Genomic DNA, 17409 nt, shown 5'->3' on the forward strand with positions numbered 1-17409 from the left:
ATGAATGCAAGCTGTCTAAGCTGTTCCCGAGGCAGAGAATCAACCCCAAATCATAACATTTCCAGGACCGAGCTTCACAGTTGGTATGGAGTGCTTCTCCTGAAAAGCTGTCTTTGGTCTGTACCAAACATGTCTGCTGTTACTGTGGCCAAACAACTCTATCTTTGATTCGTCTGTCCAGAGCACATTATTCCAAAAGGCCTGGTCTTTAACTATATGCTCATTGGCAAACTGTAGTCTTGCTTTTATTTTATTTTTAGGCAACAAATGCTTTTTCGTGGCACTCCTCTTATGCAGGTCACATTCGTGTAATCTCTTTCTGATTGTAGAAGCATGCACTTTGACTCCAACAATTGCAAGACTTACTAGCAGAACCTGTGATGGAATTTTGGGATTCTTGGAGACTTCTTTTTGCATCAGACGGTCTGCTCTTGCGCTGAATTTGCTGGGACGGCCAGTCTGGGACAAACTGGCAGTTGTATGAAATCTGAGCCATTTGTAGATTATTTTCCTTACAGATGAATGATATATTTAAATCCATTGCCAGACTCATACGCATGCACAACCTTTTTTTTTGAAGACCTTATAGACTCTTTAGATCTTGGCATGATGATGCCACACAACTCAATAACAAATGGAACACCAGACATTAGTTATGAGAGGGGTTTAAATAAGACAGATGCGCACACACATATCTGTGTGCTGGTCCTCTCTCTCTCTCTCTCTCTCTCTCTCGCTCTCTCAACCACGCCCCAGCCCCCACATTCACATATATGCATAGATGAACAGATTTTTTCCAAACTTTATCATTCCCGGACATGTTGGCCAGCACCTAAATTTCTTCTTCTCCTTCACTGCAAGAGGATGTAATGCTAATACACAATGCAGAGATGACCATCAGCTAATCTGATGAAAAGAAAGACTTTCAGGTTTATTAAGTCTGTCTCTCTCTGTCTCTTTCCCTCTCTTTTCTTCTCCTTCTCTCTCTCTGTCTGTTTCTCCCTCTCTCTGTCTGTCTCTCTCTGTTTCTCTTGCTTTATTTTTTATTTTAAACTAAAGCTCATTTCTAATGTTCTGCTTCAGTGCGAGGACGTCCTGTTTGTTTTCCTGATATATTTTTCATTTCCTGATGCACTCAGTTCTGTCAGCAGCTGAACCTCTGATTTCCATTTTCCGTGGATGGGCAAGTTTAAGCATGTACACACACACACACACACACACACACACACACACACACACACACACACACACACACACACTGCATGCTCCATGTTTTGAGCTCTCCTCCTGCTCTCACTTACATAACTACGCTGGCTAAAAATGGACCAGGAAAAACAATTATAGCTTCAGCTACCTGACACTAACTCACTGTGTCTGTGTGTGTGTGTGTGTGTGTGTGTGTGTGTGTGTGTGTGTGTGTGTGTGTGTGTGTGTGTGTGTCCATGCCACCAGGGCTGACATGGGACTGTTGCCATGGTGACAGAAGTCAAGTCCTAATCAAAACTCCTCTCTCATGTGTCTGTGTTTAAACAAAAAAGAATCCCTCAGCCATCACCGAGCTTTTATACAGATATATTTCACATCAGCCAGACTGGTGTGAAGTTGTACAGTCCATGTTTTTATTCCATTATCTGTCCATCCATCTATTTTCTTCCACATCCATCCATCAGTCCATCTGTTCATTTTATTCTATGAGGGATTTATAAACATAAAGCAAGACTCTCATAACTACTGAGTTAATACAGGCAAAGAATTATTTACTCCATCGATCTATGCACCCTTCTATTCTTTCATCCAATAATCCTCAATTCATCCATACACACATCAGCCAGTTCTTCTGTCTGTCTAGACATAGGTCTGAGTATTCATTCATCCATCTATACATTTATCTGTCCATTCATCAGTCTGATATTGACTCATCCACCCATACTTTCATCCAAATATAAATCCACCCAAGCACCCATATTTTCATTCATTTGTTCATTCATTCGTTCATTCGTTCACTCACTCACTCATAACCAGTCATTTATCCATCTATCAATTTTGTCCATATATCTATTTCTGCCCAGGAGCTCATCTTTCCATACTCTGACCACCCAGCCATCAATCATCTACCCATTCATCCACCCTCCCATCTAACCATATGTCTGTCTATGCATCCATCCATCTATCTCTCCATCCATCCATCCATCCATCCTTCTATGCAACAATTCCCAATCCAACTAAATCCATTCACCAATCCATCAATCAGTCCTTTCATTTAACAGCCTCCATCCATCCATCCATCCATCCATCCATCCATCTATTCATTCATTCATAACCCATATATCCATCCATCAATCCATCTGCTGTCTCTTTTGGCCCATCCATCTTTGCAACAGTCACCACTGATTCATCCATTCAAAGGTTCCTGCATTCGATTGTGCTTATTTGTTCATCCATCCATCCATCCATCCATCCATCCATCACACAGATTGTGTTGTACCTGTACAGGTGAGTACAGTTTGTTGGAGCTGTTAGTTTTATGTTCTCCTGGTGAATGTGGTGCAGCTCCAGAGCTTCCTCCACTCCCTCCACCTCCCTGCTTCTCTCCTTCACCGCCTCTCTTCCCTCCTCCTCCAGCTCCAGCTCCACCAACAGCTCCTCCTCCAGCTCCAGCCAGACCTCCCATGCAGCAGAGGGCACCATGTGCTAGCTCCATTTCAATCTCAGCGTCCATCTCGGCCTCCTCTTGTGCCTCCTTGTTGGAGTCGTCGAGGTGCTTCATTAACACAGCCACCACCACATTGATGAGGACGAACTGCGCCGTCAACACGAAGCTCACAAAGTAGAGTGGAGAGATGAACTGCAGGCTCGGGTTACAGCTATACTCGCCTGAGGGGCACTCACGCAGCGTGTCCTACACACACACACACACACACACACACGTTATAAACCACACTGATACACTCATAAATCCCCTGTTCACATCAAAATGTTTACTTCCTTTCATTTCTTTAAATAACATAATTTTTTAATTTTATTTCCCTCCTTTCCTCCTGTTAAATTTTCTTACCATTTAAAAATGTTTAAATGTTGTTTAAAAAAAGCTAAATATCTTAACTAATATATTAACTATTGTCAAATAAATATAAAGTCATTAAGTACGTATATTATTATTATTATTATTATTATTATTATTATTATTATTATTATTAAACTGTTCTTAGTTTTTTTTCCAAAATGTTGTGTACTCCTACAGGTCATCATATCATCATATCGGACATTTTCTTAAAAAATAATATTATTATTCCCTCTTCTTTTAAATTGCTATTTATTTATTTATTTATTTATTTTATCACATTGAAAACAGTTATTGATCAATTGTATTATTTTTTTCCCCTTTATTGAAGTTTTATTTGCTATCCTTCTAAATGTTTATTTCTTTTTACTGTAATCCTTTTTTTGTGGTGCATGTCATATAAAATATAAGATGTACAAAAATAGATAAAGATAGACTTTATATATATATATATATATATATATGTTTATTATCTTATTACAAAATCAAATATGAAATGATAATTTTTGCACTTTTGTTTTTTTGTTGTTGTTGAGTATTTTAAACTAAAAGTATATTTTTATTCATAAACGTATTATTTTTAATATAGCTGTGTCCTTAATTAAGGACTTGTGTGCACAAAGACAGGAGTAAAATAATATTTTTTATCGCTCTTCTTTCCTTCTTTATTGCCCTAACTGATAAGTGAGAAATTCAGAAAGAAGCAAAAAATATAGATAAAGAGAAATGAAGTGTATGTGTGATATAAAAGGGCTTTTTTTCAATAAAAAGTTTCCAAGATATTTTTTTTTCGATATTTCCTGACAGAGGAAATCACATCTCACCTGAAATATGACAAGACTGTAAAAGCACCAAACTCAAACACAAATGTTTGCTGGTATTTTCAGCTCACGATGAAATTATACCTTCGATCAGTCAAAGCACAATCGCATTTCAGATGTCTGATACCATGAGCTGTGGATCTGATAAGCGTTTTTCATCATCAGACTAAAACACTGTGAAATACAAAGAACCTAAAAGAGAACACCGCGCTACCTTCATGATGCCGTTCCAGTTATCACCCGTGGACACTTGAAAGAGTGTGAGGAATGCCATGCCGAAGTTCTCGAAGGTGGCGTGTCGACTCATCCCCTCACACGGATAATCCTCATTACACACTGTAACACACACAGTGATCAAGAACCATAACATAGCTCACATTAAGCCACCCGGTACTGGGGTTCTCTGTTCTCACTGTGAGTATATTCTTAACACTTCAGAAGAATGTGGGGATGTGAATTTAAGATTTTATATTGCAGTCAAAAACATGGGTACACTCTCTTCCTCAGGGAGAACCCTTAAATTTTCTATCAGGAAATGTTTTTACTTATAATTTTTTTGGATGCCAAAAAAAAAAAACAAAACAACCTAATGAACCCATAAAACAACCCTTAGAGAAAGCTGTACACTCTCAAATTATATAGAATCTTTAAGGGTTCTTCAGTCCCCGCTGGTTGAAACCTTGAAGATTACAACAGAACCCTATTAAAAAGCACTTTCTCATCAGAAAGGATCCCTAGTAGAACTGATTATTTAAAAAAAACAAAAAAAAAACACCCTGAATAGTCCAGTGAATGGTTGAAGAACCCTTTCCACAAAAATGTGCAAAACTTTTACCCCATCTTCACTTTTCCATATGGGGAACTTTTAAATCCTCTACATAGAACCCTATGACAGTGTTGAAGCACTATCAAGCAGCACCCTTTTATAGAAGCTAAAAAGCCTAAATTAGTCAATAAACCCTGAAGAGGAAAACAATGTATAAAAAACGGTGAAGAAAAAACGGTGCATAAAATCCTTAAGGGTTTTTTTGGTTGCCCCTCTGGGGTTCCATATAGGTTACCTAGAACCCTAGAACAGAGTATCTAACTTTCAGAAAGGGTTCCATGTAGAACTGGTAAGGAGGCTAAGAGCCATTAATTATCCAATAAATCATTAAAGAACCCTTCATCAAAGAACCCAATTACCATCACATGTTTAACTAAATGCTGTACACACTCAAAAATCTAGAACCCTCTGTGGGAATGCTTAAAGTTTAAAGTAGAACCCATTTTTTGTAAGCTAAGAAGCCTTAATTATCCCCTGAATTCTTAACTTGAATTCTTGAAGAGCCCACTGTTTCCAAGAGTTTATGTATTAAGTGTATTAACAATTTACTGCTCTGTATATTCTTTGTATATCTAAAACTTTCAGGAATTTAACATTTAACTAAACTGTTGTGGGACTGGAAGGGTTCTTCAAAGGTTCTTTAACAGGAAAATATCCAACAACCAATAATGCTGTGTTTGCTGAAGGTACCTTGCAGTTATATAATATAATATTATGCTACAGTGGGATAGATTATGACATCACAATATCAAGAAATAAAAGTAATTAAATGTTTTTTTTTCTTTACCAAGTTCTCCAAACAGTTCCACTCCTAATGCAGCGTAGATGAAGAAGAGCAGCATAAAGAGGAGGCCGAGGTTTCCCACCTGAACAATAAAACGTGCATTTTATATATAGATTCCTCTTTAAAAAAAAAAAAAAAAAAAACGGAGACAAAAAGAACACACGAGGGACGTGCACATCAGGACATGAGGGAAAACACCAGACAGGACATTTTTCTATTTGGCATAATAAAGAAGAGTTGCTCATTCCCCTTGGGCACCATGAAATATTCACAAGTGTAAGAGTCAAGTGAGTGAACTCAGCGGTCGTGTAAAATATGATGCGATTAAAATCGCTCTGCAGGTCACTCAAACGCTTCACCTATACCTTCCCCAGAGTTTAATAAAGCACAACTTTAATAATGTGAATATAAATAAGCGAGCTGAATAAAAGGTTGCTAATGCACACGTACACACACACACACACACACACACACACACACACACACACACACACACACACACACCCCTCCACAACTGATACAGATATTCTGCAGCTGGAGCTAAAATGAAACTACATAAAAAATGTAACACTAATGCACTAACAGCATGGCTAAGTGACGCTAATTACACAGAAAGATGAGTTACAAGAGGAAGCTAAATACACAAAATGCTCAAACTGTAATGCTAATTCGCAAAACTAGCACAATGCTGATCGTTTAATCATTTAAAGTGTCAACGAGGCTTATAAACAACAAGCTAAGTGCAAGTGCCACTCTGAAATGCATAAACCTGCCACTACATGCCGCATGTGTTCTTAATTTAAAGGTCTGCATCGGAAATTAGGACTACGGCGGGTCATAACATTTTATCTTAGTTCTAATATTACTGCAAAATACGCGTTTAACAATAAACAACCGTTCATTTTTTGTTCTATCTGGCTTGGCATCATAATAAAAATCCATTGCCCCTCTCTGCACAATGCTAGCTAGAAGGTTTAGTGATTCAGCTCATTTATTTCAATTCACTAAAGATATTCTAATGCTTTAGTCACATTAATAGTGATGAGCATAATTCTTTTTAGTGATTTGAATATTTTTGTTCAGTACACTAACAATATTAAAATTTTATAGTGAGTCACATTTATAATGAAGCTTTTTAGTGATTTGAATCATTTTGTTCAATTCATTAGTTATTGAAATATTATAATGAGTTACTTTGATAATGATTCTTTTTAGTGATTCGAATCATTTTGTTCAGTACACTAACATAACTCAAATATAATAGTGAGTTACATTGATAATGATTCTTTTTAGTGATTCAAATCATTTTGTTCAGTACACTAACATAATTTAAATAAAATAGTGAGTCACATTGATAATGATTCTTTTTAGTGATTTGAATAATTTTGTTCAATTCATTAGTTATTCAATATTATAGTGAGTTACTTTGATAATGATTCTTTTTAGTGATTCAAATCATTTTGTTCAGTATACTAACATTATTCAAATATAATAGTGTGTAACACTAATAATAATGATTCTTTATAATGGTTCGAATCATTTTGTTCTATTGAGCACCTATTGTGTTCTTTAAGAGATTTGAATCATTCAGTTCAATTCACTAAATAACGCAAATATTTTAGTGAAGTCACACTGTGGTGATTCTCTTTAGTGATTTGAATAATTTTGAATGTGATTCAAATCACAGTAATGTGCAAAGCAATTCTTTTGAGAGATTTGAATCATTTAAATCAGTTGTTCACTCATTCAATGATTCATTCATTTTTCTGGTGAGGGGGTGTGTATTAGAAACAAAGAATGAATTGCCATTCATTTGTTTTATTCATTACTAAATCGAACAGTGTGTGGTGAGCATTAAATTAAAAATGACTGCCTAAATGATGTCGTGTGCAAATAAAGTAAAGAAATGAATATTTAAATAGTTTTTGTGGGTGTTCATTTCAGCCTCTCAAAAGTTCATTTTGAGAGTGATTTTTTTTTCCTTAGGAATCTTTGCAGTGATTATTCAGTCTATAAACAATTTACAAAATACCTTATTAATAATAATTATAATTAGCTTCAGACAGAATGTCTGTGTGACGGCTGTAGATCTGTAAAACAAGGGCCGGACCACACGCTGGTGTCATTAATCATCTTGAGCATTAATTATCTCTCAGACTGAGTGGAATAAATCACACACTCCTGCTCTAATGAACTCTGGATCAATATTCACAGAGGAGCTCTGTACTACAGCTCTCTACAGCACCACCTCGCCCTTTCTGCTCACGTTATCGGTTGGAGGAAAGTTCGTTAGATGAGCCGCTGCAGGTTGAATTGAGACACGCTCATGGGAAATATATATAGAATTATAATGCAGGTGTATAACAGTAATAAGTGTGAGGGCTCAGGAGTCTGTAATAACATACAGTTCCTCCAGAAACAAGATGCTTTGGACAGAAATCTATTATCGGAGATGAAAGCGACGTGTGTGTGTGCATTTGTGTGTGTATAAATAAAGGATCATTCACTTCCACTGAGATGTTTAGAAAGCATGTGCACAAATATGTCACATTTCTCGGGCTCATGAAAGAACTTTCAGAACATTGATGAATTTACGGATGAGAAAATTATAAATAGGTAAACACTGATAGCTGATATAGTGTGTTTGTGTCTGTGTGTGTGTGTGTTTACCTGAGGTAGAGCCTGTACCACTGTGTCCAGCAGAGCTCTCATCCCCGTCGCCATCTTTAACAGCTTCAGCACTGCAAAAAAACACAGGAGACAGTGTGGAAAGTGTGTGTGTGTGCGTGTGTGTGTGTGTGTGTGTGAGGGAGTGATGTACACTAACCACGAGCGATGCGCAGAACCCTCATGATGCGGATGATGGTGGGGTTGATGGGTAAGGCGGCACTGATCTCAATCTCCTCCAGTGTGATGCCCATCACTGAGAGCAGAACTATAGCCAGATCCAACTGATTCCACCTACACACACACACACACACACACACACACACACACACACACACACACAGAGCTATGATTGATAAAGTAGACTTACTGTTATCAACCTGAAGTTCATTATTTTCTTATAGCAGCACATCCCAGAGTGTTTTATTCCTCTTATACACAAGATAGTTTAGTTCCTGTTCTTCTTTAAGTTATAGTGGATACAGTATACTAAAGTTACTCCTAGGCCCAAACAAAACCACTCTAAATACTGTTGCTAAGCAACCAGTTTAAGCAAAAAAATAAAAAATAAATAAAAACGCAAATTCATTGTACAAACAATGCAACTATAAAAACATACAGGAGTAACTTTTCCAATGATGACAAGTTTGAAATTCCGGTAATTAATCTATTAAATCCATTAGAGAGTCTGATTAATAGGCAGAGAATCTGGCAGTCAGTACACTTTCTGTGTGTGTGTGTGTGTGTGTGTGTGTGTGCGCGTGCATATGCGTGTATGTGTATGCGCATGTGCGTGTGTGTATGTGTGTGTGTGTGTGTGTGTGCTGTACCTGTCTTTGAAGAAGCGTCGGAAGCCAAATGCGATGAGTTTCAGCACGGCCTCGAGCACAAAGGTGCTGGTGAAGAAATAATTACAGTACTTGAGAGTGATCTCCAGAGACTGAGAGCAAGAAGAGAGCGAGAGAGAAAGAGAGAGAGAGAAAAAGAGAAGGAGAGAAGAATAGAGCAGTGAAAATGAGAGAATAAAAATATACTGCAGCAGAAATAGTCTCTACAACGTGAATACTATTGGGATTGTGTGTAATGTGTGTTCTTCACATTTATTTCATTCTGTATATCTTCTGATATCAGAAAACTTAAAGTTACAGCTTTACTTCTGACTGTTACAAAGAGCTGACACTGGAGACTCCTTCCATACATGTTACTTACTGTTTATGTGCCATACAAGTCCCTGTGAATGAGCTGTTAGTATAGAAAGCACAATGTAATCAACTAATCAACGTCTTCTGACCAATCAGGATGCAGGATTTAACAGTGCCGTGGTGTAAGAGCATTTCTTAAACAGTATATCTACAGTATCTGTGTTCCTGAAAGATCACTGAAATGTATTTGCTGTTTGCTTTAATAAATGATGAAATCGAACCTGTTCCTGTTCTAACACACAGGTTCTAATGAGATCAGTAGAACACACACTCACATGAGGCTGACTGTAGTGCTCCAGAGACATGGTCACCACATTCACACAGATGATGAAGGTAATGAAGAGGTCCAGGTAGTGATTGGTGCACAGGTTGTGGATCATCAGGCGGACGTGACTGTAACTGGCGTAATACGGCAGCTTGTGGGCTTCTAAAATAAAATAAAGTCAAATAAAAAAAATAAATAATAATAAGTCAAATAAAAAAAAAAGTTCATAATAAATTAATAAAATCAACAACTCTCAGAAATTTTATTTATCTTACCAATGTCTGTGGCATTAAATCCATATGATTAAATATAATTTCTCTTGTGATTAAATTAAATTACATTTATACCTGAAATTGTGTTGAAAAAATGGTGTGTGAAATATTTTATGCAGGTTTGTGATCATCAGTGTGGGCGTAAACTGATTAGGAGTGATGTCATTATTTTAAAAAGGGGGCGGAGTTAGAATAAATAAAATGAATGCATTATCAACAGAGGTGCTTAGAATGTTATGTTCCTTAAGGGTTCTTCAGTAGTCCTTCGTTCTATGCAGAAACCCAAAACAGACTGTTTCCCTATCAGAAATGGTTCTACGTCGAGCCAGAACCCTTACAGAACCTTTAAAGAACCCTTTAATTCAAATAGTGTGCCAAGTAACAACAACCTAAATGTTCTAGATATTGAGATGAAAATAATTAGCAATAATTTAGAATTTTGCACGGCACACTTATAGAGTTAATACACACACTCCAATACAAAAAAGGTTGTTCAAGGGTTCTTTAATCGTTCCGTGGCTAATTAAGAGTTCTTATGTTCCAAAAAAGGTTCTACTAGGAACTACAGTATTTCTAATAAAACACTTTATTGTAGGGTTCTACATATAACCTTTAATGAGACCTGTGGGTTGGCATCCGGAGTATCTTAAGGGTTCTAACTCTTTTAAGAATGTGCAATTTTAGAAAGAAAAGGTTCTTTAAGGGTTTGTTGGATAAGTAATGGTTCTTAGCTTCCAACAAATGGTTCAGAAAAGAAAACACTTTGTTGTAGGGTTTCAACACAGAACCTCTGAGGACTGGTGATGAATGAAAAAAAATCCTTATGGGTTCAATATACAGGTTGTTCATTGGATAATGAAGAACCTTGTTTTGGCGCCTTCCAAAAAAGGCGTTGTACTTGGAGCCCTTTCTGATCAGAAAACACTAGCAAGGTTCTAGAACCTTTAAGGTGCTATTTCCTCAGAGCAATAACCAAGTTAATTCTGCATGAAAATCTCTAATTAGCAGCAAAGTCTCTGAATTATCACATATAAAGAAATCACTGCAACTAGTTTCTTACTCCGTCTCTTCTTCTCCATGCGCCGGAGTCGCTTCTCCTCCCTTCTTTTGGCCTCCTCCACCTCCTGGTGCTGTCGGCACTTGTGGAAGTTCTCCACCACCACACCCACAAACATGTTGAGCACGAAGAAACTGACGATGAGGAGGAAGGAGATGAAGTACAGCAGCATCCATGGATTGTTGTTGGTGATCGGCTAATAAAAGAACGAGCAGAAAAACAGAGCGGTAAGATGGAAAAGCGGACGAGAGATGAGATAACACACAGAGGTTCACGTCGCGATCCAATCTGATCAATTTGAAGCTAGGGGAAGAGCAGAACGGTAAATGGTGGAGGAAATTGGTTGAATTATTGTGAGATGAAGTGAGGCGTGTGAGATATTCGGCTGGTTATCACACCAGTGAACAGAGGTCGAGCCTGAATCAGGTGCTGCAGCGTCCAGGAGAGAAAACTACTGATGGCTTCAATACAAACCCAGTGCTCAGAGGAGGAAAATTACACACAGTGTTTAGTTTCCAATTTCTGATTACGCAAATAGATGATTTGGTGAAAAGTGTGGAGCAGAAAGGAGACTGGAGAATAATCAGGTTGTTATTATTTTTCGAGACGGCAACAGCAGGAGGAGATTTTGTGATCAGAATTGCATGTTTGTTTACAGACGTGACGCTATTTGATAAAAATGCAGACAACCAGCATGTGCACACTTCTTCTGGTGAAGAGAAAAAATAAAAGACCATAAAAATAACACAAAATATGGAGAAAAAAAAAAGTGAAATAAAACTAAAATAAAAAAGCAACACATATATATACACACACACACACACACACACACACACACACATATATATATATATATATTGAAAAGTGCAATATTTAAAAAAAGACAGTTTTATTAAAGCTAATTGAAGGTTTGGTCTGTATTTGGGATTCTATTCCCTGGGACAGGAATTTATTTAAGTTACAAGATGATGTGGGAGCTGGAGTCCTAGTTTTTGCGAGTGTAAAGTAATGGCACCATGAGGAGGGTTTCGAAGGAGAACGTGTACCTGCTGGTCCACACTGACTGCATCCAGACCGTGATACATGATGTTGACCCAACCGTCCTTGGATGCGAGGACAAATAGGGACATGAGGGCCTGAGGGGGAAAAAAAGAGCAAAACAAATAATAACGTCACAGATTCTGTAGGAAGAGTTAGGACAGAATAACGGCACACAGACACTAAGTATAAACATTATTACTTAATGAAAGTAATAAAATTATTTTAGTAACATTTTACTTTGCAAAATGCAACACTGTTAATTTAGAAATTATAAAACCTGTACAAATGTACTTTTGTCACTTATTGTTATAAATGTCAGCTCAGTTGGTAGGGTGGGTTGTCCACTAATTGTAGGGTTGGCAGTTCGATTCCCAGCCCACATGACTCCACATGCCGAAGTGTCCTTGGGCAAGACACTGAACCCCAAGTTGCTCACGATGGCAAGCTAGCGCCTTGCATGGCAGCTCTGCTACCACTGGTATGTGAGTGTGTGTGTGTGAATGGGCGAATGGGTGAATGAGAACCAGTGTAAAGCACTTTGGAACCGCTAAGGTTAAAAAAGTGCTATATAAGTGCAGACCAATGCAAATATTTTAGAAAGGATACTTTACTGTTACTTTAAAATTAATAATTTTTTATCATTATGATGATGATGATGATGATGATTATTATTTACACATTTTAGCATGGTTACGTTACAAAATTGCAACATTGTTACTTTAGAAATGATGAAATCTTTACAAATTATAAGAAAATTTCAAGTGTTATTTATTATTTACAAAATTGTAATAAGGTTACTTTACAAATTAGAAAATAATTTTTATCATGATATGTCTTTTTTAAAATTCATTATTAATTTATAAATGATAATATTGTTACTTTGTAAAGTGACCTTCACTGGAAGAAAGGGAAAAAAAAGAAAAGAAATGATGGATGATGTTTTTGGAAGTGAATGAGACATAAAAAAAACAATGTTAGTTGAAATAAAGAGCGTGTGAATGGAGCTCACCTGTCCCAGATTGTCGAAGTTGTACTTGTGATGAACCCACTTGTAATTGGCAAGCAGGCAGTCAGACTTGTTGGTGATGTTTCTGACATCCAGACCCAGGCAGTAGAAGAATTTTCCTTTGAAAAGCTGTCGAGGTGAAACAGAAACACCAAATTGAGTAAGTCAGAATTGCACAGATTATTTTTTTCATTTCTGACAACCTTGTCAAAGTCAGGCATGAAAAAAAAAAAACACAGCAATGTGAGAGGAAAAAATGGACAAATCACAAGAAATAAAGAGGTGAAAAATACACTGTAAAGATACATTCAAATCAAATCAAAGTGGAATTTATGGAGTGAAAGTGGCATAAATGTAAATGTAAAGCAGGAAAATAAAGAATAGAATAAAAGGAAGGATGAAGAAGATAGCCGGAGAGAAAGAGAAGGCCTCAGGCTCTGTACCTGGACTCCAAGGATACCAAAGATGATGAAAAAAGCACAGCAGATGAGAACAATGTTCCCGATGGGCTTCAGAGACGTAATCAGAGTCTCCACTACGAGCTTGAGGCCAGGAGCTCGACTGATCACCCTAAGAAAAAGACAAATAAATAAATAAACAAAGAGAAAAATGTGTTCTTATCGACACATCACCACGCCACTGTGCTGATGGAGCAAATAATCATGCTTTAGTTAAACTTTCTTAATATTTATCTACTATTTATCCACATGAATAACTGTAAACAGCCAAAGAGCCTTATGGAAATATTTTGTTTTTAAGAGTGTACTGCTACATCCTCTTCATCTCCTGTAGTTCCTCTTCCATACCTGAGAGGGCGCAGTGTGCGCAGAAGCCTGAGAACCCTTAGAACCCCCAGGATCTTAGCTCCGCCTGCCATCGACACCACAATGTCAATCAACGAGACGAAAACCAAAAAACCGTCAAGGACATTCCAACTGCTGCGCAGGTACGCCTGATCACCCAGGTATAATCCCATTGAAACCACCTGAGAGAAAGAGAGAGAGAGAGAGAGAGAGAGAGAGAGGGAGAGAGAGAGAGAGAGAGAGAGAGAGAGAGAGAGAGAGAGAGAGAAGAGAATTAGAGGAATATGAGAAGAACATGATAGGAGAATGAGAGTATCATGAGAAGAGAATGAGAGGAGAATGAAAGGAACATGAGAGGAGAATTAGAGGAAAACGAGAGGAGAATGAGAGGAACATGAGAGGAGAACAAGAAGAGAAGGAGAAGAGAATGTGAGGATCATGAGAGGAGAATGAGAAAAGGAGAAGAGAACGAGAACAGAATGAGAGGAGAATGAGAAGATAATTAGAACAGAATGAGAGGATCATGAGAGGAGAATGAGAAAAGAATGAGAAGAGAATGAGAACAGAATGAGTGGATTATGAAAGGAGAATGAGAACAGAATGAGTGGATTATGAAAGGAGAATGAGAACAGAATGAGAACAGAATGAGAGGAGAATGAGAACAGAATGAGAGGATCATGAGAGGAGAAGGAGAAAAGGAGAAGAGAACAAGAACAGAATGAGAGGAGAATGAGAAGAGAAGAAGAGAACGAGAACAGAATGAGAGGATCATGAGATGAGAATGAGATTAGAAGGAGAAGAGAATGAGAACAGAATGAGAGGATTATGATAGGAGAATGAGAACAGAATGAGAGGAGAATGAGAACAGAATGAGTGAATTATGAAAGGAGAATGAGAACAGAATGAGAACGGAATGAGAGGAGAATGAGAACAGAATGAGAGGATCATGAGAGGAGAATGAGAAAAGGAGACGAGAACAAGAACAGAATGAGAGGAGAATGAGAGGAGAATGAGAAAAGGAGAAGAGAACAAGAACAGAATGAGAGGAGAATGAGAAGAGAAGAAGAGAACGAGAACAGAATGAGAAGAAGAGAACGAGAACAGAATGAGAGGATCATGAGAGGAGAATGAGAAAAGGAGACGAGAACAAGAACAGAATGAGAGGAGAATGAGAGGAGAATGAGAAAAGGAGAAGAGAACAAGAACAGAATGAGAGGAGAATGAGAAGAGAAGAAGAGAACGAGAACAGAATGAGAAGAAGAGAACGAGAACAGAATGAGAGGATCATGAGAGGAGAATGAGAAGAGCATGAGAGGAGAATGATGCTGCTGCCTGTTTATCCTGAAACACTTCATGATGATGTTTACACTGCAGTTTCATGGAGACATGAAATTATCATAAATATCACATTTACCTTTAGAGTCATCTCACCCACGAAGATAGCAGTGAAGATGTAATTAGAGATGGTGAGAAAAAGCCTCTCCTACACACAAACACACACACACACACACACACACACACACACACACACACACACACACGTTACTTCTTTGTATGATTTTGCACAGATATGATCAGCATTATATACTCATGTATATAAAATTCATAATACATAACACATGATTCCTTAATTTCTAACATGTTATAGTGCATCTATATATAATATCCTGTAATGTCTGTATGAATGTGTTATGAAGCATCATTAGGATTAATAATAAAGCAGGTTACATAAATCATTAAAATATAATATTATTATAGACAATAATATCAGGGAGTTTAGGCAGCGGTGGAGGAAACGTCAGCTACTGCAGTCTGAGGGAAACCTGAGCTGTACTCTGGTGTCATATCACAGCAGCCCAGTGACTGCATTTCCCATCCTGCACTGCGGCCTACAAACATGGCCGCCATAGACCGCAATTCCCAGAAAACTCACTTTCATTCTAATCGCAAATGTGCATCCAATCTCACACACAATCACACCACACATAAGAGATACTGTTTGAAATTATTACGTGTGTTTTCCGTATACTAAGCATTTGTGCATTGTGTTTTGTGTCCTAGTTTTGATCTTGTTCTAGCCCTCGTTTTCGATTCTCGTTTCGCCTCGTTTATGCCCGTTTGCCGATCGCCTGACCTATTGCCTGTTTATGACCACGTCTATGTTTCACGATTTGGAATTGTCTGCCTGTGCCTGTCCTATAATAAAGCTCTTATCTGCATTTGCATCTGTCCTCAACTCCAATACGTGACATCTGAGTTAATGTGCACAAGTCAAAATGTAACGTTTAGGTGATACACTCAGAGGAAAGTGCTTGTTCATGCATGAGCTCACAGACATCCATGATTGGCCAGTGTCACTGTGATTGACAGGGCAGAGAGAGTATGCCCCTCCCACCCAGAGAGCACGGCCATTACAGTAAGTCAGCTCTGATAACATAATGAATTTCTGATAAACACATATTTAATCAGAGAAACTATCACATGCAGTTCTGCCGTAGTATTAGAGTTGCTGCTTAGTGAATTTGTTCATACAGGCGTCATTACTTAAAGTCTTTATTATAACGCACAATAACACCAGATCTGCATTATAACCTTTATTTTATAACCATAACCCAACAACTACTAAATACCAGACGCATTATTTAAATGCGCACAATAATATTTGCGCTACACATTGCAGGCACAGAGGTTTTATTCCTCACTGTAAAACCGGATAAGTTCATTTAACTCCAAAAATTTGAGGAAACTAATTAAATCAAAATTTTTAAGGTGATAAATCAATTTCTTTAAGCCAAATACACTTAAATATAACAAGTTTGAGTTAAATATTTGTTATATTTAAGTGTATTTGGCTTAAAGAAATTGATTTATCAACTTAAAAATTTTGAGGTAATTAGTTTCCTCAAATTTTTGGAGTTAAATGAACTTATCTGGTTTTACAGTGCTGAATTTTACACTCACAGAACGCGTTTCTATTAAATTTGTTATTAGATTCAGATTACTGTAACAATAATTAATTTTAGACAGAGTAATAAATATAAATTTAATTATGATGAGTGGTGAGTTTTCCACAACTGTAACAAAATCTAAGAACAAAACAAAAAACAAAACAAAGAAACATCGATGCTATGCTGTACAGCCCCCTGGAGGTTCCCAGATTGCACTTTGAGAATTAAATAGTTGTTAGCGGTTAGCGCTTAGTGCTTAGCGTTTAACTTGTGGGTCGTACCAAACTGCCCTGGAGGATTTTGGGTCTCTCCAGAGCCACAGTGATGCAATTGGAGAAGATGAAGGCCAATACCACGTAGTCAAACAGCTTATGGGCTATGATGGACTGGCACATCAATCTGAACCTGAAAACAATAAAAAAATAATATCAGAAGGCAAAAATAAAAGACAATTACACAATGACACAGTACTCCACGTGAAAGTAAAACTGCTTCCCTCAGGCCTTTAAGTGACTGTCTTAAACCTCTTTTCAGGAAAAAAAAAAAGTAATTCAGAAAGTCACTAAAAGTCTCAAAGTCATGTCACTGGCTGATTTGCATATTCACGGATTTTTATAAACATTTGCATATCAAAATGTGTTACAAGATGAAAAGGA

The 17409-nt window shown here is 37.4% G+C and overlaps 1 protein-coding gene across 2 annotated transcripts in view; it reads right to left on the reverse strand.

The window, feature by feature from the left end:
• The window catches only part of LOC108276491 (voltage-dependent T-type calcium channel subunit alpha-1I), an 84383-nt gene that overhangs the window by 18813 nt on the left and 48161 nt on the right, over positions 1-17409 (reverse strand). For both annotated transcript variants that reach the window (XM_047150857.2, XM_047150859.2), the window contains exons 17-30: positions 17035-17158; positions 15220-15288; positions 13809-13987; positions 13446-13572; positions 13006-13131; positions 12002-12091; positions 10959-11151; positions 9637-9788; positions 8990-9099; positions 8320-8453; positions 8163-8233; positions 5496-5574; positions 4097-4218; positions 2486-2899 (exon numbers count right to left, since the gene is read on the reverse strand). In XM_047150857.2, the coding sequence (XP_047006813.2) occupies positions 2486-2899; positions 4097-4218; positions 5496-5574; positions 8163-8233; positions 8320-8453; positions 8990-9099; positions 9637-9788; positions 10959-11151; positions 12002-12091; positions 13006-13131; positions 13446-13572; positions 13809-13987; positions 15220-15288; positions 17035-17158 (1990 nt within the window). The remainder of the gene's footprint in view (positions 1-2485; positions 2900-4096; positions 4219-5495; positions 5575-8162; positions 8234-8319; positions 8454-8989; positions 9100-9636; positions 9789-10958; positions 11152-12001; positions 12092-13005; positions 13132-13445; positions 13573-13808; positions 13988-15219; positions 15289-17034; positions 17159-17409) is intronic.

This window comes from Ictalurus punctatus, chromosome 2 (assembly GCF_001660625.3).
Source record: "Ictalurus punctatus breed USDA103 chromosome 2, Coco_2.0, whole genome shotgun sequence".
NCBI classification, from domain to species: domain Eukaryota; kingdom Metazoa; phylum Chordata; class Actinopteri; order Siluriformes; family Ictaluridae; genus Ictalurus; species Ictalurus punctatus.